The 24,273-nt window shown below is 40.9% G+C and overlaps 1 protein-coding gene and 1 pseudogene across 2 annotated transcripts in view; both read right to left on the bottom strand.

Moving 5' to 3' along the window:
- PAFAH1B2 (platelet activating factor acetylhydrolase 1b catalytic subunit 2) overlaps positions 1 to 23,583 on the bottom strand; it is a 32,817-nt gene extending 9,234 nt beyond the window's left edge. Inside the window, exons 1-5 of one of the 2 annotated variants that reach the window (XM_055304860.1) lie at positions 23,438 to 23,583; positions 14,962 to 15,049; positions 4,116 to 4,205; positions 2,817 to 2,933; positions 665 to 787 (exon numbers count right to left, since the gene is read on the bottom strand). In XM_055304860.1, the coding sequence (XP_055160835.1) occupies positions 665 to 787; positions 2,817 to 2,933; positions 4,116 to 4,205; positions 14,962 to 15,042 (411 nt within the window). In that variant the 5' untranslated portion in view covers positions 15,043 to 15,049; positions 23,438 to 23,583. Of the gene's footprint in view, positions 1 to 664; positions 788 to 2,816; positions 2,934 to 4,115; positions 4,206 to 14,951; positions 15,050 to 23,437 lie in introns of those variants that run through there. The other variant, XM_055304862.1, reaches the window with a different exon arrangement.
- LOC129496682 (60S ribosomal protein L7-like 1) lies at positions 8,690 to 10,587 on the bottom strand (annotated as a pseudogene).
- Positions 23,584 to 24,273: the final 690 nt, after the last annotated feature.

Genomic DNA, 24,273 nt, shown 5'->3' with positions numbered 1-24,273 from the left:
GAATAAATGACTATCTTTTTAACATCGTCTTATTAATGAACTGAATACGTATCAGATTTCATTCAAAATTTAGTTTTGCTGAGAATATCTACAGGTAAACTTTCATACTGAAAGACAGCTTGTCTATCTCTGAGACTATGAAGATGTAATGTTTTAGCTCCTCAAAGGGCAGCACTCTCTATTAAAAGTAAGACTATAAAGTACCCGATTTCTTGCTAACAGAATCTTTGATGTTTTAGAGAATTCAGAGATTCTAATGAATATACCATCTTTAACTGAACACATATCTAAGTTAATCTAAGATTAACTGGTTTGGATTCAAACCTACATCTAATAAAAAGAGACTCAGGATTAGGACAAGTTTCATATGTGATTTTAAAAATCATCAGAAGACAATTTAAAAAAAATTAAGGCTACCTAAGACAACAAAGAGGATTTCCACCTCTAAACAAAGATGAGCAGATAAAAGATGACTCCTGCAGCTGGTCTGGGGAATGATGAAACTGGTTAAGAAAATGGGATATATCAGACAAGAGTCTCTTAGAAGTATCACAAACTGTTTCCACCTAAAGATTCTCTATATTCATGAGCGATCATATTTCGGAAAACATTCCTCACTTGACCTAATGACATCAAAGACTTTACACACCCAAAGACTACATACCAATACAATGATTTTGGCCTGTGGCTGCCTTGTGTTAATAAGTTGTACGATGGCCTCGATTCCACCTGCTACTTCTTCCGCCGTATTTTCATGGTTGTTTGTTCCTACCCAGACAACGATGACCTATGATTAAAGGAAGAAGAAAAAAAGCAGAGAGGGATAAATAACCAGGAATAAAGGAATGTTTAGATAAAAATCAATATTAGATAAAAACATTTATCAATGTTTAGATACAAATATTATTTCAAAAATTAAAAGAAGGAAAGGTGAAGTTGTCAAATGGTAATGGGTAACTTCAACTGAGCAGCCATCTTCAAACACTGATTTTGGCCTCATATATTTCAGGATAAATTCCAAGCAGATTAAGTCTGAAGCAGTAGAACTACACTAGCATGATAGAAGGTTTTCATCATTGTGGAGCTGGAAGCTAATCTCCTAAAATCCTATACAAAAAAGAAAAATTCAACTGTATAAAAATTAAAACTCTGCATGTTGAAGAAAACACTAAAATAAAGTAAAATCTAGGAAAGCCAGGGAAAAACATCTGCAACTCCTACCACAAAAACTCCTTGACTAGAAGTATCTTCCAGAAAAAAATAACAAAAGTACCCAAGGGAGTGTAACTGGTATGAATACGTGCACAGTTATACTCAAGAAAGAGTGGCTGGGGAGGAGGCTGGATGCAGTTTCAACAAGTTCTTCCAGATAGGTAGATACATAGAAAGATAAATAAGCAGACAAATAGATTAATTAATTTACGAGGTGGCTGTCATCTAGAGACATACATCCTACTGTATAATCCAATAAAGTACTTACCATCCTGTTACAAAAGACAGGAACATGGACAAGTTTTTCTATTACAGAAGTCAAAAAATAGGGGTGCCTGGCTGGCTCAGTTAGTAGAGCATGGGACTCTTGATCTTGGGATTATGAGTTCAAGTCCCATGATGGGTGTAGAGATTACTTAAAAATAAAATCTTAGGGAAAAAAAAGATGGGCTCCTGAGTGGCTCAGTTGGTTATGTGTCTGACTCTTGATTTCATCTCCGGTCATGATCTTTGAGTCAAGGGATCAAGCTCCCATGTTGGACTCTGTGCTCAGCATAGAGTCTGTCCCTCTCCCTCTGCTTCTCCCCCCCACTCACACAGATGCGTGAGCTCTTTCTCTACTAAATAAAATCTTAATAATAAATAAATAGTAAATAAATAAAAAGGGGTTTCAGTGCAGGTTGGGTTCTCAGGGTCAGGAGATCAAGCCCCATGGGCTCTGCACTCAGAGCAGAGTCTGCTTGAGATTCTCTCCCTCTCCTTCTGCCCCTCTCACTCATGCTCTCTCTAAAATAAATAAATAAACCGGGACGCCTGGGTGGCTTAGCAGTTAAGTAAGTCTGCCTTCCCCTCATGGCATGATCCTGGAGTGTTGGGATCGAGTCCCACATCAGGATCCCTGCCTAGAGCCTGCTTCTCCCTCTGCCTATGTCTCTGCCTCTTTCTGTGTCTCTCATGAATAAGTAAATAAAATCTTAAAAAAAAAATAAATCTTTTAAATTAAAAAAATTTTTTTAAAAGGCCAAAAATAAAATATTTTCAACAAAGCAACTGTTAACAGCTTTGTTTAGGGCTGAAAAAAATTATAGGCAGTGTGCCAACTCAGGACATTTATAATGTGTTAAGGTAGTGAGTACATGTTTCTGGTAAACATTTATTCACATCTGCTTCAAATTTTCTTCAGAAAAACTTGGGAGGCCTTTATTACTAATTAATCTATATGGTTAAACAGATCCGGGATCATTTCCTGAAGTCAGTGATGGCACTGTCGCCCTCACCCACATCTGAGCAGTCTTCCCAGTACTGTATTTGGGTCTACAGAATAGCATGCCTCATTAGCATCAAATCCCTTCCTACAGCTGAAGAAGATCATTATTAACAATTACAAATACAACCTAAGCAAGTAATACACTGATTTCTTAATACCTATTTGGAATGTTTTTAAGCAAGGACAACAGTATCCTTTATCTTAAAGGAGCACAAAGCAAAAACAGTGAAACAATGCTTTAAAGAAGAAATCTTTTTACTAGCAATTTCAGACAATTTAACTACCTGGAAAAGACTCGACATTAAAGATATTCTTTAAAACATAAGTTTCATTTCACCTTAGGTTTAATATTCTCCAGTTCTCCATTCTTTAGTCTCCATAAAACATGTCTTGTTGTATCTCCTCCAATTCCAAAATTCAGTGCATGAAGTGGGGAAAAAAGTTCTCGCCATATCTAAAAAGAGAAAAACTGGCTTTATTTAAAATGAGAAGGAAAGAAAATTCCTCCATTGTAATGTGTTGTGAGGCACCTGAAAGAATAATTTTCATTTTCTGTAATCAAATGTAATTCTGCAAACGGTGAACTATTTATTCGTTGTTTGCAGGGCTCTGAGGATGGCATCGCGTCACTCAGTATTTTTATTATTATTATTCTTAAATATGTTTTTCATTTTATTTTGTAAGGAGGTCCCAGGCCAATGTGGAGTCCAACTTGGGGCTTGAACTCACAACTGTGAGACTGAGACTTGGGCTGAGATCAAGAGTTGATTGTATAACTAACTAAGCCACCCAGGCACCTCTGCATCACTCAGTTCTTTTTGCAGTCTTCAACCACAGCTCAAGAATGGACTCATAATGCCACCTCATGCTAATTAGGAGATCCCAACATTTATATTCAAGGTGCCAAGTCAATAAATTTTCCTTTCACTTTACTCAGGCGTCAAAATAAATAGGGTTAAGTAGAAACACAAGATGAAATTTAGAGTGCTGAAGCCAGAAAGGAATTAAGCTTTCTTTTCCTTTAAACTGCCCTTGGAAGAGTGCAAACTTTAAAAAAAGAGGTGGAATAGTTCCCCACAAAAATACACAAAATAGGGGTGGCCTGGGTAGTGCAGTCAGTTCAGTGTCTGACTCTTGGTTTCAGCTCAGGTCATGATCTCAGGGTCAAGGAATCAAACCCTGCATTGGGCTCCACACTCAGCATGGAGTCTGCTTATGATTCTCTCTCTGCCTCTCCCTCCCCCTTCCCACCACTGTATATTCTCTCTCTTGCTCAAATAAATAAATAAATAAATCTTTAAAAAAAATACACAAAATAAGAACATGTAAAACAGAGTACAACTTGAGAATCACGACCAGGACAAATTTAAGTAAATAAATATAACAGGGAAGCTTCTTGGAAGCCAAGGCAAAAAAGGGAGCTGAGTTAGAAACAAAGCTAAATGCTTTCTGCCTCATCATGCTTGGTGGCACAAAGAATCCCATTATGTGGGTCTGACCTCCCTCACACTCTGAACTAGAGCTTTGCTAAAGTGTCATGAGTAAGCCTATAGGTTCAGCTCAGAATGACAGTTTGCTAGTGATGAATGGATTTCCCTTAGTAGCCAAGACCCACCCTCACCCCTTCCACCTTTACCTCGTACTGCTGCATTAACTGCACCATGGAATCCCCCACAAACAGTACATCAGGCTCTTTGTCTTTACAGTCCAGGACAAATCTGTTGTGCTGGTTCGAAAAAGGAAGAAAAATTAGAAACTGGCATTTCCTTTTCTGTGAGGTATCTTGGCCTAGACAGAACAGAGTCCAACCAGTTATTCTTTTGTTAAATATTCTATTTATTCTGTCTGTAATGAACTGCTGGGACTTTCTTCCCACCTTTACCATGCTAATCATTCTAATATGCTCGAGAAAACTGAAATCCTACTGAAACCAGAAGAGAAAAAGATGTTTAACATGTTTTTAAAAGTTTGTGTTTTCCTCAAACCTGCATATCTTCTGCCTGTACTCGAGAATAACATTCTCCCGTATTTGCTTTATCTGTTTGTTTGCAGAACCATTTGAAAGTAAGTGGTTTTTCCCTCTTAAATATTTCAGCATGAGTAAGGACAGTCTCCTATAAAACCAGAAAACTATTATCACACCTAAGACGAAGAACAATAATCCTATACTTAGTCCATATTCAGTCTTTCTACTTGTTCCAAGGGTTGGATAATGTATTATATCCTTTTTTTGAAGTAGGAACCAATCAAGAGTCATGTATCTTATTTGGATGTTTTTAATACGGCTTTTGAAAATGCCTTTTTACCTCCAACTGTGAGACAATGGCAAAGTGGTAGTCAAGCCTTTCTCAATCTAATCCAAGTATATAAACAGTGGTGACCATGATCTAGTCCCAGAGTGCTTCTTTGCTGCAAATGCACAAAACACTTTTAAAATGGGATTTTACTCATCGCTGCTAAAGGACACAGTTGAAGTTTCTATATTCATCCCCAAAACAAATTTACACAATGCTCTAGGCAAGTCTTTAACCCAGTTCTATGGGAAGGTCTGAGTGCTGTTCCTTTTTCTCAAGCACTACATTCAATGATGCTTTCTTTAGGGTTTAACATACAATTATATTTAAGTGTTCCTACTGCTAATATCTGTGCAGATAACACTGTAGTAAATTGGAGATACTCATCTGCTATGGGTGAAAATACAAAAAAACTTCTGGAAATAATTTGACAATTTATTAAAAGAGCTCCTCTCATTGGGTGACAGTATTTTAGATTTTTTCTTTTTTTTACGATCTTGTTTATTTATTTTAGAAAAAGAGAGAGCCCACGCAGAAAAGGAAAAGAAGAGGGAGAGAATCTCTAATAGGCTCCCTACTGAGCATGGAGCCCAATGCGGGGCTATATCTCAGGATCCTGAGATATGACCTGGGCTGAAACCAATAGTTAGATGCTTCAGCAACTGAGCCATCCAGGCACCCCGTGTTTCCATTTTTTGTATCCACGTCCTGTGTGAATAAATTTTTTAAATTACTACTCTTTCAATAAGCATTTTTAAACTGAAGGAATAAAATAGGCAAGAATAATACTGTAGCTGGTGAGTAGGTACACTTCCACAACACATCACCTCTCCACTGCGGTTCTATGGTACCAATTACCTCTCAATGTCAATAAATAGTTCAAGGCTGTCATGCAATTTAAGCTCTGCTGTTCTAAAGGTTCTGGTACTATCTTTCCTTTTTAAGTATAAAAGCAGCTAAAATGGGGCGCCTGGGTGGCTCAGTGGTTGAGAATCTACCTTCAGTTCAGGTAGTGACCCTGAGGTTCTCGGGTCAAGTCCCCCATCAAGTTCCCTGCAGGAAGCCTGCCTCTCCCTCTGCTTTTGTCTCTGCCTCTCTCTGTTTCTCTCATGAATAAGTAAATAAATCCTAAAAATAAATAAAATAAATAAAAGTACCTACAATAAGTTTGGGAAAATAGAGCAAAACAAAACACTTAAAATTCTACTATCTTAACCCAGTAACTACCATTTGGAGGTATTGTCCTCTTGCTCTTTTTCCACAGGCCTCCCCCACTTTTTAAAAAAATAGTAAAATCATTATGTCCACCTCCTTCTGGCACAATAGCTTTGGGGACAGAACTGCCTATGTTCATATTCTAGCCTGTCTACTTTCTAGTACACAAAGCACATAACCTGAGTCTTGTTTTTTGCATCTGCTGGCAGCTCTGTGGCAGAGCCATGTAGACGAATTCTAGGAAAGGGATCCAGCTTTTGGCAGACACCCAGTAGGTACTCAATACACAGCAGCCATTGTAACTGCAGTTAACATTACACTAGAAGTGTTTTTCTGTGTAGCTACATGATTTTCATAACCATAATTTTTAGTGGCCGCATAATATCCTACTGAATGCATCCAATGACACATCATTTTTAAAGTCTTACTACTGGTAGACCTGCCAGTAGTGTCCTATTTACTGTGATGAAGAAATTCACACATATTTTACTTTTTAAATGTTGGGGATTCTTAGGTCAAAGTGAACACTTTGTGGATCCTTTTTTTTTTTTTTAAAGATTTTATTTATTTATTCATGACAGACACAGAGAGAGTGAGAGGCAGAGACACAAGCAGAGGGAGAAGCAGGCAACATGCAGGGATCTCCAGGATCACACCCTGGGCTGAAGGCGGCACTAAACCACTGGGCTACCAGGGCTGCCGGGATCCTTGATATATTTCCAAAGTGTTAACAAAAAGGCTATATTTGGGGGCAGCCCAGGTGGCTCAGCGGTTTAGTGCCACCTTCAGCCCAGGGCCTGATCTTGGAGACCGGGGATCGAGTCCCACGTTGGGCTCCCTGCTTGGAGCCTGCTTCTCTCTTCTCTCTCCTCTCTGCCTCTCTCTGTGTCTCTCACGAATAAATAAAATCTTAAAAAAAAAAAAAAAAAGTTAAGAAAAAAAAAAAGGCTCTATTTGTACTGCCTCTAGCAATTTATCAGAACTGGTTTTACCACACTCGCACCTGCACTGGATGTTACTATTTCTTTCTCCCTTTCCCTTCTTTCTCTTCTCATTATTTTAATCTGTACTTTTTAGAAACACAACGTAACATACTTCTGGGGCAATGGAGTGGCTCAGGTTGTGGTTTCAGGGTTGTGAGATCGAGCCCTGCATCAGACTCTATACTCGGTGTGGAGCCTGCTTGGGATTCTCTCTCTTTCTCTCTCTCCCCCCACCTGTTAATGCTCATGCCTCTCTCAAAAAATAAAATTAAGTTAAAAAAAAAAAGTGACACCCTTTCTCTCATGTTTATCAAGATACTTATCTAGTGGTACCCTGAGGATATTTTCACTGATACCGTAAAAAAAAATATCAATGCTTCATCTGTATTACTTACTGCAAATATTTTCCTCAGTCTGCTGCTGAGACTTTTTCTATATGGTTGTTTGTTTTGAGAGAGAGAGAGAGAGAGAGAGAGAGAGAGAGAGAGAGAGAGAGATAACCTGTGCACAAGTGGGGGGGCGGGGAGAATCCTGAGCAGGCTCCATACCCAGTGCAGAGCCTGATGCAGAGCTCAATCTCACAATCCCGAGATCACTACCTAACCCAAAATCAAGAGTCTGATGCTTAACTGACTGAACCACCCAGGTGTCCCTGGTTAGTATGCTTTGATACAATTTATATTAAATTTGTATACAGTTAAGTCTTTCAGTATCACCCTTTAGAAAAAATTATGAAAGATATCAAACATACAAAAGCAGAGAAAATACCATAGTGCAGCTTCGCATATCCATCACCAGCTATAGTGATCATTTTATGGTCACTATTATTTCTGTCATCCTAAACTACTGCCTACCCCTATCTTCAGAGTATTCGAGCAAATTAAGGATACAGCACTCTAGGACTGCCCAGGTGGCTCAGCAGTTTAGCACCACTTTCAGCCCAGAGCCTGATCCTGGAGACCTGGGATCAAGTCCCACGTCAGGCTCCCTGCATGGAGCCTGCTTCTCCCTCTGCCTGTGTCTGTGTCTCTCTCATTAATAAAATAAATAAATAAATAAATATTTATTTATTTATTTAAAAAGATTTTATTTATTTATTAGAGAGAGGCAGTCTTCAATCCCAGGACTCCAGGATCAGGCCCTGGGCTGCAGGCAGCGCTAAACCGCTGAGCCACTGGGGCTGCCCCAATAAATAAAATCTTAAAAAAAAAAAAAAAAAAAAAAAAGGATACAGCACTCTATATCATAATGCTTATTCTACTTATATTTTAGTAATTTATATTGTTTATATGTATAGCATACATATTTCACTATATAACTCTTAAAAAATATATATATTTTTTAAGATTTTATTTTATTTATTCAGGAGAGACACAGAGAGAGAGAGAGGCAGAGACACAGGCAGAGGGAGAAGCAGGCTCCATACAAGGAGCCTGATGTGGGACTCGATCCAGGGTCTCCAGGATCACACCCCGGGAATGAAGGTGGCACTAAACCGCTGAGCCACTGGGGCTGCCCTCTTAAAAATATTTTTTTTTAAAGATTTTATTTATTCATGAGAGAGAGAGAGAGACAGAGAGAGAGAGAGAGGCAGAGACACAGGCAGAGGGAGACGCAGGCTCCATGCAGGGAGCCTGATGTGGGACTTGATCCTGGGTCTCCAGGATCACGCCCTGGGCTGAAGGCGGTGCTAAACCGCTGAGCTACCTGGGCTGCCCTACCACTGTGTTCCTAGGAAACACCCAATTGGATTCAAGGGAAAAAACTATCTTGGTAAGCTTTGGTCTTCCACAGGCCATGAGACCAGAGAAGACTAACAATGTCAGGGCCTATGTGACCAATCCAGGTATTGGAGGACTTCCTTACATAGGTGCATGGATCCCTAAGAAGAGTCTATGAACATACAAAACTTCCAAGCAAAAATCTGAGTGTATGGGTTTTCTGGGAAAAGTGCTATTCCCTTCTCAGAGACCCAAGAACAGGTTAAGATCCTGAGCTAAAGCAATGGACCAAGCCAATGGCAGGCTAGGTGAAGGATGCCACCAAATACACTTCAGGGGCCAGCCAAGTGTGAGAACTCGCAAAGCTGTCACCAAAAAGTTAGAACATGGACTCACAGCAGAGACAGCTGAGCACTGTTTTTGTGCTCTTCTTTGTAACTATTTCAAGGTCTGTCCAAAACAAGGCCCCAGAACCCCCAGGTTCAAGTATGTCCCTGAGCTTGGTCCACTGCCGTCTTCCATTCACGTTTGGGTATTTGTTCACCATTAAACCTCAGAACAGAAGATGTGATGCAGCAGAACTCCTTCTATGGCATGAGTCCTCTGCTGATTTGAGAGGTGGCAGTGGCAGGCAACGTGGAAAATACACTGGAATTTTTCCTTGAAACTGCTGTGGTCAGAAGTGCCTGCCAGGAGCATCATCATCTTTTCCTTGACCCTCTCTCTAGTTTCTGAAGATATAGCAGAAAATAATCTTCTTTGAAGATACTGGTTTTTTTCTTCTTCCAGAAGAAAAAACACATGCCACCAATGCACTGTGCTTCCAGATTTTCTGGGTTTAATTCAGCTGCCAAATGAGCTGATTGATGCGTTCACCTCGATAGCCAGGTAAGCCCACCTCCTTGAGGAAGCCCACTCTATTCTTGGTAGCATGTCGGGCCATTGAGAGGTGGAAAGGACGTAAGAACGCAGAGATGGCCTGGAAATTCTTCCCCGGAAAGGCAATTTCATGAACAAGGTCTTCCAAGCAAATAACACCATACTTCCCCAGATGCTCCTCAATCACTGTGTTGTCTGTCAAAGGGATGGTTTTATTCTTGACCTTGGCTTGTCCACGTTTCAAGATGAGTTCCCGGACAGACTTCAGACCTGGAAAATCCCCAGGTCACATAAGGTTCCACTATCCACAGTGTCTTCATGGTCTGGGGGGTTACTCTGAAAAAAAAACACCACTGAAGATCTTCTTCAGGCGCAGCCTTGCAATGGTCCTCTGTACCAGTGAACTCACCCCATTAATCCTTTGGATGCGTACAATGAAGGCCAAGGAATGTTTATCTGGCACTTCTAAGCCATGAGGTTTCACTTCCAGGCGTGGACCCTGTCACACTGCTGCCGCCAGGAATCATGTAGGAACCACTCCAGTCGCTTAAACTTGAGCTTTTTCCCTTTATTCTCCTTCTTGTCCAAAAGTGCCTGCTTTGCTTGAGTGGCTTTAAGGGCCTGATAAGCCTTCCTCTTTTTCAGGAGATTTTCTGGAACCAAAGGGATCTTTTTTCTTTGCTCTTGCTCCGCCATGTTTCCCGAGCAGCGGCTACTGCTCTCTTAAAAATATTTTTAAAAAATATAACCACAATACCAATTCTACACCCTAAAATTAGCAGTAATTTCTTTAATATCAACAAATAACCAGTGTTTGAATTCAATGTTAGAAAATATTTTGTTTTTTAAAAATCAGGACCTAACTTCTCTCTTTAATCTTTTTTTTTTTTTTAAAGATTTATTTATTCATTCAGAGAGAGCGAAGAGAGAGGCAGAGACACAGGCGGAGGGAGAAGCAGGTTCCATGCAGGAAGCCCAATGTGGGACTCGATCCCAGGTCTCCAGGATCACACCCCAGGCTGCAGGCGGCGCTAAACTGCTGGCCACCGGGGCTGCCCTCTCTTTAATCTTTTAATCTATAGGTTTCCCCCTCCCTCTGCCACTATCTCCCAAATTTACTTTTTAAGAAATATGATTGTTTGACCTACAGAATCTCCCATAGTCTGTATTTTGTTGATTGTATTCCTATGGTAGTCCTAGAGGACATGTTCATCTGCTCCAGGTATATCCTCATATATGGTGCGGTATTTTTGCAATACTTCATAGGAAGCATTGAGTATCACTTCAATACTTGTTTTAATCATGACTGCTTTTAACATTTTGTTTTGAAATAATTTTAGATCTACAGAAGAGTTGCAAAGATAGCACAGCATTCTCACATACCTTTCACTCAGCTCCCTCCAATGCTAACATCTTACATAAACATGATACATTGGTTGAAACTAAAAAATAAACATTCATGAATACTATCCACTAAAATAGTTTACTCAGGGGACACCTGGCTGGGTCAGTCAATAGAGCATGTGACCTCCATCTCAAGGTTTTAAGTTCGAGCCCTGCCTTGGGTATAGAAATTACTTAGAAGTAAAATTTTTAAAAATCTTAAAAAAAAATAGTTTACTCACACCTCACCAATTTTTCCACTATGTCCTTTTTCTGTTCCCAGGTCCAATTCACATGGCATTTAGTCTACACGTCTCCTTGGTCTCTTTCAACACAGGACAGTTTCTTGGTTTTTCCTTGTATTTCACGTCACTGACATATTTAGTAGTAGTCAGGTGTTTTGTAGAATGTTCCTCACTTTGGGTCTGTCTGATATTTTCTCATGAATAGATTGAGGTGATGAATTATTCTGGAAGACTACCACAAGGTGATATGCCCTATTTTATCATATCAGAGGGGAGTACACAATATCAACATGACTTATTTTTTTTTAATTTTTATTTATTTATGATAGTCACACAAAGAGAGAGAGAGAGGCAGAGACACAGGCAGAGAGAGAAGCAGGCTCCATGCACCGGGAGCCCGACGTGGGATTCGATCCCGGATCTCCAGGATCATGCCCTGGGCTAAAGGCAGGTGCTAAACAGCTACGCCACCCAGGGATCCCTCAACATGACTTATTATTTGGTGATGTTAACATTGATCATTTGGTTAAGATGCCTGCCTTAGTTTGCCAAACTTGTCTGCCAAGTTTCTCTACTACATGGTTATTATTTTTCCTTTCCATACTGTATTTGTTAGAAATAAGACATTAAATCCAGCTCACACTGATGGGGGAATTTTTTTTTTTAATGGGGGAATTAATAAGCTCTACCTTCTCCAGGGAGATGATATAAAAAAATATAAATATATGTGGTCTTATGTTAAAACCACCAAAGTAATTTCCAAGGAGGTATTTTTGAGGCTAGGCAAATACACTGTCTCTCCTTAACTAAGTTATGCCTACTAATTTTAGTACTCACTGATGGATCTTCCCTACAGTAATTATCACTGCTGTTTTTTTTTTTTTTAAGATTTTATTTATTCATTCATGAGAGACACACACAGAGAGAGAGGCAGAGACACAGGCAGAGGGAGAAGCAGGCTCCATGCAGGGAGCCTGACATGGGACTAAATCCCGGATCTCCAGGATCAGGCCCTGGGCGGAAGGCGGCGCTAAACCGCTGAGCTACCCGGGCTGCCCTCACTGCTGTGTTCTAATGAGGGTTTTCTTTTCTCTCCTTCCTTCTACATTTATATATTTTTAAAAGATTTAAGTAATCTCTACACCCAGTGTGGGACTTGAACTCACAACTCCAAGATCAAGAGCTGCATGCTCTACCGACTGAGCCAGCCAGGTGCCCCTACATTTATTAATTAAAATTGTCTCTTTCCCCATTTATCCAATCATTTCTTTCTAGCAAAATGGATTCATGAATACTTTATCCTTTGATTTATAAACCAGTAATATCACGATTTATTATGTTACTGAAACTGTCCAACTTTGCACTTGGGTGTTCTTTCAGGCTGGCCTCCAGTGGTCAAAGTGAGTATCAATGAGACAAACCACTATTACATGTCTTCTATGAGATGCACTGAGGACACTTAACTTCAGTAATATTCTTGCCATACATCTTTTTTTCCTTTTCTTTTCTGAGTAGTTGCTTTCTTGCACTATAAGATGCTCTAGGTTTATCTTTTATTTCCTTTGTTCCAGCTATAGAAGCAATCATTTCTCCAAGTAGCCCTGGTTCCTTTCACTGGAGAAAAGAAACCAAGATCCAGGCATATATTTTAATATTTAGTAAAGTTATCCTTCTATACAAGTTTAAACATTCAAAAAAATATTCCTATCTAGTTTTCTTCCACTTGACTTTTTTTTTTTTCCAGCCAATGCTAATTATTTAAAGCCTGCTAATTTATGTCAGGAACACAAAGACATCTAGTCTTAGTTACTACTTCTAATAAAGTTATAAATGGGCTAAATGTTGCTAAATAGTATTTTCATATATAGCAAAGAAATACTATTTAAAGAGAGGACAGGGGTGCCTGGGGGCTCAGTCAGTTAAGTGTCCCGACTCTTGGAATTCGGTTCAGGTCACAATCAACCTCTGTGCTGAGTTCTGCACTTGGCATGGGATTCTTTCTCTCCTCTCTCTGCCCCTCCCACCCCATTTGAGTGCTCTCTTTCTAAATAAATAAAATCCTTAAAAAACAGTAATAGAGGAAAAACTATAGTTACACTTTTAACATGTTATGATAGACTGCAGAAAAATTCAAAAACATACTACTTACAAAAAACTTACAAACATGCAAAAATACTATATATATAGCTTAGAAATTTTATATATATAGTATGTAAGCACGTGAAAAAAACCCCACCAGATTTAGGATATTGGTTTGGGGGTGGAGAGGTGGGAAAGAGGAAGAAAAATGATCAATCAGGAGTATACACAGAATATCAATTCTATTAGCAATGTTTTATTTTTTTAGGGTGAGTGGTAAATACACAGATGGTCAGTGGACTTCATAATACTTTTTAAGATACAAACAAAGATTAAATAAGAATAATCAAGCAGCTGATCCATATAAAAGAGGTTGAAAAAATACTAACTACTGCTCAAAATAAGCTAGTTAAGACTAATTTTTAAGTCTAGAAAGACAAAAACAGAAGAATACAACTATCAAGAGTATAAACAGAATCACTAAATACTAAAATGCAAAACTCTGGGTACTTAAAATCATATAGAACTTGTTATTCCAAAGAGGAAATGTGGTTGGAAACCAACAGATGAAGGTTAAATATAGTTATGGTTAAGTGATAAGTTTATCAAAAGGAAGCTTAGAATACAAAGAAGATACAGTGCTACAAAACAACGTAAAACATTAAGACACAACACAGGAGCTGGCCTGGGACAATTTGAGCTTCAAATTACAATGGATTATAACCCACTGAATAGAATAAGAATCCATGAGTCCATACCATAATAAATAAGAAAATAATTGGTTTAGGCCAACACATCTTAACCAAGTGACCAAAGTTAACATCACCAATAAGACAAATCAATGTCATGTACCTTCTAAGTGATGCACAGAGAATATCACTGATATCCCTGCTAAAAATGCAGAATCTTAATCTTGATTATGAGGAAAAAGATAAACTCAAGTTGAGGAACATTCCACAGAATAAATGGCCTATATTCCAAACTGTCAATGTCATGAAAAACAAAGGCTAAGAAATATTTCAGAGTAAAGGAGAACAGAGAGATGGGACCACTGAATGCCATGTGTGATCCTAGACTGGGAGGAAAACTGACATAAAAACATTGGGACAAAAGAAGAAATGTGAACATGGCATAATATTAATGTTAAATATCCCGATTTTAATAACTATTCTGTAGTTGTGTAAGAAAACGTCCTTATTCTTAGAAAATCCACGGACATATTTAGGGGTGAAGGAGCATGATGACTGCAACTTCCTCTCAAATGGTTCAGGAAACACTGAATGTTGGTATGTAGATACAAATACAAATAGATACAGACAGAACATCTAGGCAGATGTGGCAAAATGTTAACTAGCAGGTCTGGATGAAGGATATGAGAGGGGGTTTCTTTCTAAACTTTTGCAGTATTTGTGTAATTTTGAAACTACTTAAAAAAAAACAAAGAATGCTGTGGAGACACTGTTATCTTTTAAGTAGAACGGGAGGCAACCACTATGCTTTCAAAATATTCCTCTGGTCCAATATCAAACTGGTGATTAGGCAGGACATTAGCATAACAGGAGATTTTTTACTTAATGATTCTTGTTGATCACTAAAAAACGTTCTTTTGTGGCTTTCGTCAAAGACTCTGCAAAACTGAAGAGACTCATCTCTAGTGAATAATACATACGCACTTCCTTTTACCTGAGACATCCATCTGTCATCTCCTTGAATATCTTCTGCTGCATGTGGTATAGCTGCTGGGTTTGAGTCTCCTTGGCTCATTCTATACCTGAAGGGAAAAATGTCCATGTCATGTTTCATTCATTAAAAGGAATGTTTGCTACCATTTTAATATTACATGCCAGGTTTTAAATAATAAAAATTAAGTTTCATTGTGGTTTTGCTTAGAAATGAAATAATAGGAATTTATTTTCAGCAGACATGAGTTCTAGGACATGACTACTTAAGTCCCATTAACATCTAGCACTGTTAAACTTCTAGACAGGCTTGAATATCATTTGGGAACAGTGCATTACATTGAAAAAAAGTATATACTTTACATCTACATTAATTTTTCATGATTACATGTTAATGTAAGTACCAAATGACACAACAAATTAGACACTTAAGAGTTCAATGAAACCTGCATGAGAGCCTTTTAGGCAACTCCAGTTAGACACTTGAGAATTGCTACAGCCATGATTAGTAGCCACTGGTTACTAAACATCATACAAATAACTACAACAGATTGTGACAAAACTAGTCATAGGCTTTGACACTTGTTTTTGACAAATATTTACCAGATATTTTATTTTTGACGGGTCTCCACTAAGAAAATGTTATTAATGAAGAACCCAAATATGGCATCTGATAGTAGAGAAGAAGGAATAAATGAAATTCAGAAAACCTAGAAATGCTGATCCAGAAAGACAAGGACACCACACTCTTTTCAAACAACTGGAGGATACATACTAGAGATGTCAGGCTCAAGAAATCATTTGGCATACACAAAGGATGATGAAAAATAGAATAATCTGGGTGCCTAGGTGGCTCAGCTGGTTGGGCGCCTGCCTTCTTCTAGCTCAGGTCATGATCCCAGGAACCTCGGATAAAGAGAGCCCTGCTCAGCAGACAGCATCCTTCTCCCTCTCCCTATGCTGTTTCTTTCCCCTGCTTGTGCTCTGTCAAATAAATAAAATCTTAAAAAAAAAAAAAAAAAAAAGGAATAGAAAAGAAAGAAAAATCTGGAGTTTTGTGGCTTAAAGAAAAGGGGGCCATTTCTCTTTTTCTTTCCCTTGCCATCATCAGATACAGCTTTCACTGAAAAAGGATTGAGTCCTATTCATTCGATAAGTATTTACTGAGTAAACAAAACACGTAGGATTGCCAAAGCAGTAATTTTTGAGAATCAGAAAGTAAAAAAGCTCTAAGCATGAAAACATACCTTCATTCATAAAAAATACATTACAAAAACAAACCAATGTTTTAATACTACACAAACCAATTAGTTCCACTCTAAATGAAACTAGGTCTAAAAAAATTAGACTCAGAATTAAGCCCATATCTAACTGGAAAAGTAAAACACTATCCATATCCTGTGTATAGATCATCCGCAACTTACAATGGGATTGCATCTGGATAAACCCATTGTAAATTGAAAATATCCAGGATCCCTGGGTGGCGCAGCAGTTTGGCGCCTGCCTTTGGCCCAGGGCGCGATCCTGGAGACCTGGGATCGAATCCCACGTCGGGCTCCCGGTGCATGGAGCCTGCTTCTCCCTCTGCTTATGTCTCTGCCCCTCTCTCTCTCTCTCTCTCTGTGTGTGACTATCATAAATTAATAAAAATTAAAAAAAAAAAAAGAAAAAGAAAATATCCTTCCTCAGGGCACCTGGGTGGCTCAGTCAGTTAAGTGTCAGACTCTAGATTTGGCTCAGATCATGATCTCAGGATTGTGAGATTGAGCCCCCTGTGGGCTCCACACTTGGGAGGGGGAGTGTCTGCTTGACATTCTCTTCCCCTCCCCTCTGTCCTTCACCCCACTCACATGCTCTCGAAAATAAATCCAAAAAAAAAAAAAAAAAAAGAGAGAGAGAGAGAGAAAAGAAAATATCCTAAGTCAAAAATGCATTTAATACACCTACCCTACCAATAGCATAACAGCGTACCTGAAATGTGCTCAAAACACTTACATTAGCCTACAGTTGGGCAATATCATCTAACACAAAACCCGTTTTACAACAGAGTGCTGAATATCTCATGTAACTTATTGAATACTATACTGAACATGATAAACAGAATGGTTGTCTGTGTATCGGATGTTGACCATGGCTTACCGGGAGCTCTGGCTCACTGCCACCGCCCAGCATCACATCTTACCACATATTGCTAGGCTGGGAAAAGATCAAACTTCAAAACTGCAAGTACAATTTCTACTGAACACATACCACATTTATACCATACTGAAGTTAAAATATTTTTTTTATTTTTTATTTTATTTTATTTAAATATTTTATTTATTTATTCATGAGAGAGAGAGAGAGAGGCCGAGACACAGGCAGAGGGAGAAGCAGGCTCTATGCAGGGAGCCTGATGTGGGACTCAACCCCAGGACTCCAGGATCACACCCTGGGCTGAAGGTGGCGCTAAACCACTGAGCCACCCGGGCTGCCCTAAATATAGTTTTTAAAATAATTTATTTATTTATTCATTCACAAGAGACATACAGAAAGAGAGGCAGAGACATAGGCAGAGGGAGGAGAAGCAGACTCCTTGCAGAGGGAGCCTGATGTGGGACTCAATCCTGGGACTCCAGGATCACGACCTGAGCTTAAGGCCTGATGCTCAACCACTGACCCATCCAGGCATCCCAAGTTAAAATATTTTAAGTAGAACATTATTAAGTCAGAGACCATCTGTATATACTTCCTTAGATTACTAAAATTTGCAAATATCAGAAAATAATAGCTATCTGTGAAGGACTATATATGCCATTTTTTTTTGTTTGTTTTTTTATGCCATATTTTATACATACCACTTGCAATCCTTGCAAAATGAAAAAAATGAGGATTAGATAATTTAGGTAATTTGTGCAGTAAGTGAATAAAATTAGGTTTCCTTGACCCCAGTGACATCACACCTGGCCCATTAATCACAAACTAGTTCATGCAGACTCCCTGAAAAGGTCTTGTATCTAACCATTTTACCCAAAAATATAAACTACATGGAGCTAAAAACATCAATGTAAAATACAAGAATTGGGAGGAACTGCAAGATGAGTTTGTATAGCTCCATTCAGGTTATGGTATCTGGTTGAGTTTCATTGTCTAAGAAAAGTACGAGAAAATTAAAAGATGCATAAAGGAAAAAATGATTAAAGGAGATTAAAAACAAATAGTGATATAGAAACATTTGAGTGTTTTTTTTTTAAAGATTTATTTATTTGAAAGAGAGAATGCACATATGTGCAGGGAAGAGGGAGAGAAAGTTTAGTAGAATCCAAGCTGAGCTCAGAGCCCACTTGGGGCTTGATCTCATGCCCCTAAAATCATGATCTGAGCCAAAAACCAGAGATGGACGCTTAACTGACTGGGCCACCCAGGGGCCCTGCTTTTATTTTTAAACTAATAAGACATTCTATACTTTCTATACAAAAGTTTCTTTGCGTCTAAGTTCAATTCTAGATTGAAGTCTGGCTATTCAGGTTAAATCTGACATGGTGCTTAACAGTAATTTTAATTTTAATAGTAGCCTTCTTTCCTGCTGATCAAACAGCTCTACTGGCCTTAAGACAGACAAGGGCAACTTGGTTAAGTTTTCCCACCTACGGATTTCAATATTTATATATGTAATGTACCGCAACAAACAGCTTCACTTTCCACTAATTCAAAATACTATTTCCAAAGTTTTTTAAATAGATTTTTTTCCTCCCCTCACCCCTTTTGTTGGTGGTGGTGGGGGAGATGCAGAGGGAAAGGAGAGAATCTTTTTTTTAAAAAAGGACTTATCTAAATAAATAAATAAATAAATAAATAAATAAATAAATAAGGCTTATCTATTTGAGAAAGAGGGGGAGTTGGAGAAAGGGGAGGGGGGGGAAAGAATCTCAAGCAGACTCCCTGTTGGGCAAGGAGCTTGATTCAGGCCTTGATCCCAGGACCTGGAGATCATGACCTGCACCAAAATCAAGAGTCAGTCAACCAACTGAGCCGCCCAGGTACCTCGAGAGAATCTTAAGCAGGCTCCACACTCAGTTGGAGCCCAACACAGGGCTTCATCTCACCACCTGACCTGAGATCATGACCTGAGCGGAAACAAAGAGCTGGACACTCAACCAATCGAGCCATCCAAGCACCCTTTAAATAGATTTTTTTAAAACTCAACTATTTCATTTGTTCTCATTTGTTTTCCCACCTGGAGAGACACTTAACATGTTAGGTATTTTTGCAGTAAAAGTTAACTGACACAAAATTAACTGAGAGACCACCACTGAAACAGAGAAAAATAATCTGTCCTACTCTCACTAGATTATATAATTGAAACTATTGTTCCTGGGGATTGTTTAAAGAATAAGAGTGACAAACTGCAAATTATAAAGTGCCTTCATAATAACATGTATTCAAATAGAACCCTCACCAGTTAAATGACAAAATGCAGGCACTTCATTTCAGTTCTTGGGATATCATGTTCAGGTCTTGAAAAGCTTAAAGAATTCTGACAAACTGGACAGTGTCTAGAAGACAGGAGCCAAGATGGTAAGAAACTGAAAACCTGTCATATTAGAAACAGTTGAATGACATAAGCATGTTTATAATCTGTAGAAAAATCGGTTAAGAAAGAGAAAGACACAGGCCATAAATAACTGTCAAACTATTTGAAGATGACTAGGAGGAGGTATTACTCTTATTTTGCATGTCCCCAAATAGGAAGGCAGGGCCAGTGGACAGAATGTACAGTTAAGACAAATTTCTAACAATTATGACTACAGAATAACATGGCCTGTCTCTCAAAGTATATTCCTCCAATGGAGATTCAAAGAGTGGCAAGCTGAACCCCTAACAAGAAAGGATAAAGTGAACTAAAACATAGGAGTAAAGACTGATCCAGATTTGTGGGGCCAAAACATCTTAAATGTTTTGGAATCTTTTCAAATGTGTATATATGTGTGTATGTTTATTTATAAATTAAATGTATGAATTATTGTTAATCTGTATATTAAATATTAGTAAACATCTTAAATGTTTTGGAATCTTTTCAAATGTGTATATATGTGTGTATGTTTATTTATAAATTAAATGTATGAATTATTGTTAATCTGTATATTAAATATTAGTAAAGTTTATCTTTTCCTTTTACATAAAAAAGTAAATGTATAAAGAAGTTCTAAATTGTTTCCTGTATTCCAATGGATCGCGTTCTGCAATCCCTAGGGAGTGCACATACTCTACTTTCAAGACCAATGGTCTATTTAAGCTATAAAATCTTTCTAAATCTAGGATTCAATTTACTAACATGGATTTCCAGAGTTCCTCCAACAAGTAAACAACTGTTGTAAAATAATAATCGCAATTAAGATTTATTAAGAACTCCACTATTTATAAGACACTGTTGTAGGAGCTCTGAGATTTAAGAAACCTGCTTCATGATAGGAAGAGCTGGAATTGGAACTCAGGGTGATATACCTCCAAAGCCTACTATTCTTGAGTAAAGAACGTTAGGCTCTGTATAGAAAAGACATGACAAATTCTCATTTACTAATTCGATTCACTTATGAACCCTATTACTACTAACAAATTTATTATTTTTATTATTATTTTTTAAGATTTTATTTATTCATGAGACACACAGAAAGAGGCAGAGACTCAGGCAGAGAGACAGAAGCAGGCTCCATGCAGGGAGCCCGATGCGGGACTCGATCCTGGGATCCCAGGACCACACCTTGAGCTGAAGGCAGGCGCCAAACCGCTGAGCCACCCGGGGATCCCCACTACTAACAAATTTAATGGCATCCTGATGCTCTGAGCAAAATACTGTCATCTTGGTACTTTCCTCTTGGGCAAAATGAAATAGGGGTTGAGAAATCGAGGGGAAAGATGTTGCTTATCTGAGGAGGCTATCAGGCAGGTAGAATTGAGTAAAGATAGTAAAATATTCCCAATTAGCTCTTTTTTCCCCCTTTAACTATGAATACAAGATCATCCTTCCTCTTCTGAAAGGGCAGAGTAAGCAAAAATTTGTTTCTTTGTGCCTTCAGACACTTGGATTTTGTATTGTTTTGCCAAATCAAATTCTCCCAATACAAAGTAGCTTTCAGTTTTACTGATGCCTATGGCTTGATAACATCCTGAAAGAGCAGGTAAAGAAAAACTGAGCCACAAACCCATGCAATCTCCTAAGAATGAGAGTAGAAATGTACACTCTAGGGGACTATGCATTTAGAAGATCCAAACAATTTGAAATTCAAATAAAATAAGCTGTTGTATTTTTTTTTAAGACTTATTTATTCATGAAAGACACAGAGAGAAGCAGGCTCCCTGTTGGAAACCTGATGCAGGACTCAATCCCAGGACCCCAGGATCATGACCTGAGCCAAAGGCAGACACTCAACCACTAAGCCCCGCAGGTGCCCCAACTGTTGTATTCTTTACAAGAGAAATGAGGAATGAATTAGGAGCTATCCAAAGTACAGTCTGTGATAGGACACAAAACCTGAATGATTTTGGGTTTCCTGCCTCAGGAGGAGTATTTGGAATAGTGAAGCTGTAAAAACAGTAATACAATTTAAAAAGTACGAGCAGGGAGGTGGATTCTGACTCCCATCTCACCTTCTTGATTCATAATTTTCCCTTTGAGGCGGTGGATTATTATAAGTCACTAACTTCTGATCACAAACAGCAGGTTCAGTTAGAGAAACCAAGCAGAATAAAGGTCTGAAGAACAGAACTTTTGTTAATTTACCAGGAGAGACTCTATTCCAAGGAATCTGATTGTCCGTTAAAAAAATGTAAATTCTTTGGAAGAATGAGGAGTAAGCAACTTGCACAGCATTTCCCAATTTTCCTGCATTTTCCATCTTCTACCTTAACTTGAACCGTGGCAGTGAACACCAGAATCTCTAGATACTTACACCAGTATGTGGTGTAGCTGGTGTAGCGTGTTTAATCAGAAGCCAGTTCCAACAACAAAGAAATATAAATTCTCAGGCTCAGCAGGATCTTTAGTTTAAGCAGGAAACAGAGGGAGGAGAAAAGTTGCGCCAAGAATTAAAAGATTGAGAGGGTGTCCACTCTGACCTAAGACTCTTCATTTTGTTTCAGAGGGAGTGGGCGGGGTCATACTGAAAGGGAAGGAAAGCCTCATCCAGAACACCCTGCCTCAGTGGGCTGGCGGGTGGGTCCCGGGGATCCAGCACATCCATAATTTATTATCAAACGCCCGCCCAAGCCAACAAATTAAAGCACAATGATTTCCTACTCCTCCCCTGCTCCCCCACAAGGAGGCAATCTTTATATCAGAACAATGTGCCCAAGAGAATCTAAAGACACAAGGCTTATCTGAGGCAAAGCCGAATTCAAATACCCAGGAGAGACCATCCTCTGTATTTTTCCCTTCCTCTTTCTCGACACCTTTATCCTCGGCCCTCGATTTTAAAACTGCATAAAATGAGATCCTAGAGTGGGTGCAGATGGTCTCCCCTTTCTCTGCGGATACGCTCTGAAAAAGAGGCCAAAGCTTCAAGGGTTTGCTTTTCTCAAGGTCTGAACGTAAATCATGAAAAGCAACGCTGGCTTGCGAGCTGGTGGGAAGCAGAGCAGCAGTGACCACGCAACGGGTCCAGCACAAACCTGCAGGCCGAGGAGGTCTCCACCTGGTCCACGGGCACGGGTGGACCAGGCGACGACCCCCCGAGGAAACCTGAGAAAACCTGCCCACGGGCCCTTTCCAAGCAGCTGGCTGACCTTGCGCGAATAACCAACCTCGCTGGGCCTCATTTCTAAAATGAGGTGCCGGGGCTGCATGGCCGTGTAAGCAAGAATCCCTCCGGAGCCGTGACAGTCTGCGGGTTTTTGAGTACAATTCAGGGGGAAACGGATAAGTTTCTAGAGTTCAAATTTTTCGACAAAAAGCGGGGCGGTGGGGGGGGGGGGGCGAGGAAGAAGTGCTCGGCCAACGGGCCACCGACTAACGGGTCTGGGCCCCGTTCAAGGCCTCGCCGACAGCGCAGGGAGGGTCGGCGGTTCCGGCGCGGGGATGGAGGGAAGAGGCAACAGCTGAGACGGAGGCACAAGAGTTGCTACGACGGCGGCGGGCGGCGCCCACCGCGGCGAGCCGGGGAGCGGGAGGCCCGCTGCAGGGGGCGGGAGGGGAGGGGCCGCCGCCCGCAGCCCCGGTGCCCCCCCGCCCCTCCCCCGGGAGAGGCGGCGGCCGAGCCCAGGCGGCAGGTGGGGGGGGGGGGTGCCGCCGGGAGGCTCTAAGGCGGCGGCGGGCGGTCCGGGGGTGCGGGGGTGCGGGGGCCGCGGGGAAGGCGCGCGCGAGGCCCCCGAGGGTCCGGGCGGGGGGAGGGGCCGGCGGTGGGGGAGGGGAGGGGAGGTCGCGGGCCTCTCACAATAACAAATCGCAGGCCTTCCCGACCCCCGCCGCTACGCCGCCGGTTCCCCGCGACCCCGGCGGCACTCACTCAGGCAGAGGGTCCGTGCGGGCCCCAAGCGGCTGCGGCGTCGGCGGGTGGCGCGTCTGTCGCTCGCTCAGTCCCGGCGGCCCCGCTCCGGCGCGTCCCTCCTCGGGCCCCAGCACCAGCAGCAGCGGCAGCAGCAGCGCCCCCACTTCCGGTTCCCCTGCCACTCAAGCCAATGGCTTCCGGAAGTCCCGCCCCATCCTGCGCGGCCTCCGCGTGGCTGGCGGCTGCCCGCTTTCCCCCGCCTGCGGGGCGCCGGCTGCTGGCGCTCAGGTGCCCCGCCACGCCCCGCGACGGTCCCCGCATCGTCCTGCGTCCTGCCCTCTCTTGGCGCGTGGTCTGCGCAAGGGGCACACGGTCTTTCCTCCAGCCGCATCCCTCGACCCCGCGTTACTGTCGCCGCGGAGGGGAGATGCCATTCGGGACAATGTGGCGTGACCTCACACTGACGCCATTCCTCCCACCCCGCCAACCTGGCTTCTTTCTCCACCCCGTGGAATAAACCAGACTGCTGCGGCTGGGAGGGAAACGGGGCCTCAAGGTTAATGAGACTGTCTGCTACCTAAGGAGAATTTCTGGGATGAATGGGGGGGGGCACGGAGGTGGGGGGGACCGCCTCTTAAGGTGATACCGTAGGGGGCTGGCGGGTCCGTGTTTTCCTTAACACTCCGTCCAGGTTAGGGGAAGGTGCACCCATATACAAAGTCAACGCTGAAAAGAGCAGATGCTAAATGCTATTTTGAGCGCGGGATCTATGAGAGAAGAGAGGAAGGGAGAAAGATGTAGGCGGGCTTGCGGCCGCGAAAGGATTGGCAGCGCACAGCCGTGAGCTGGCCCTT

This window comes from Nyctereutes procyonoides, unplaced genomic scaffold (genome assembly GCF_905146905.1).
Source record: "Nyctereutes procyonoides isolate TBG_1078 unplaced genomic scaffold, NYPRO_anot_genome, whole genome shotgun sequence".
Taxonomy (NCBI): domain Eukaryota; kingdom Metazoa; phylum Chordata; class Mammalia; order Carnivora; family Canidae; genus Nyctereutes; species Nyctereutes procyonoides.
This window is presented reverse-complemented; position numbering and strand designations above follow the sequence as displayed.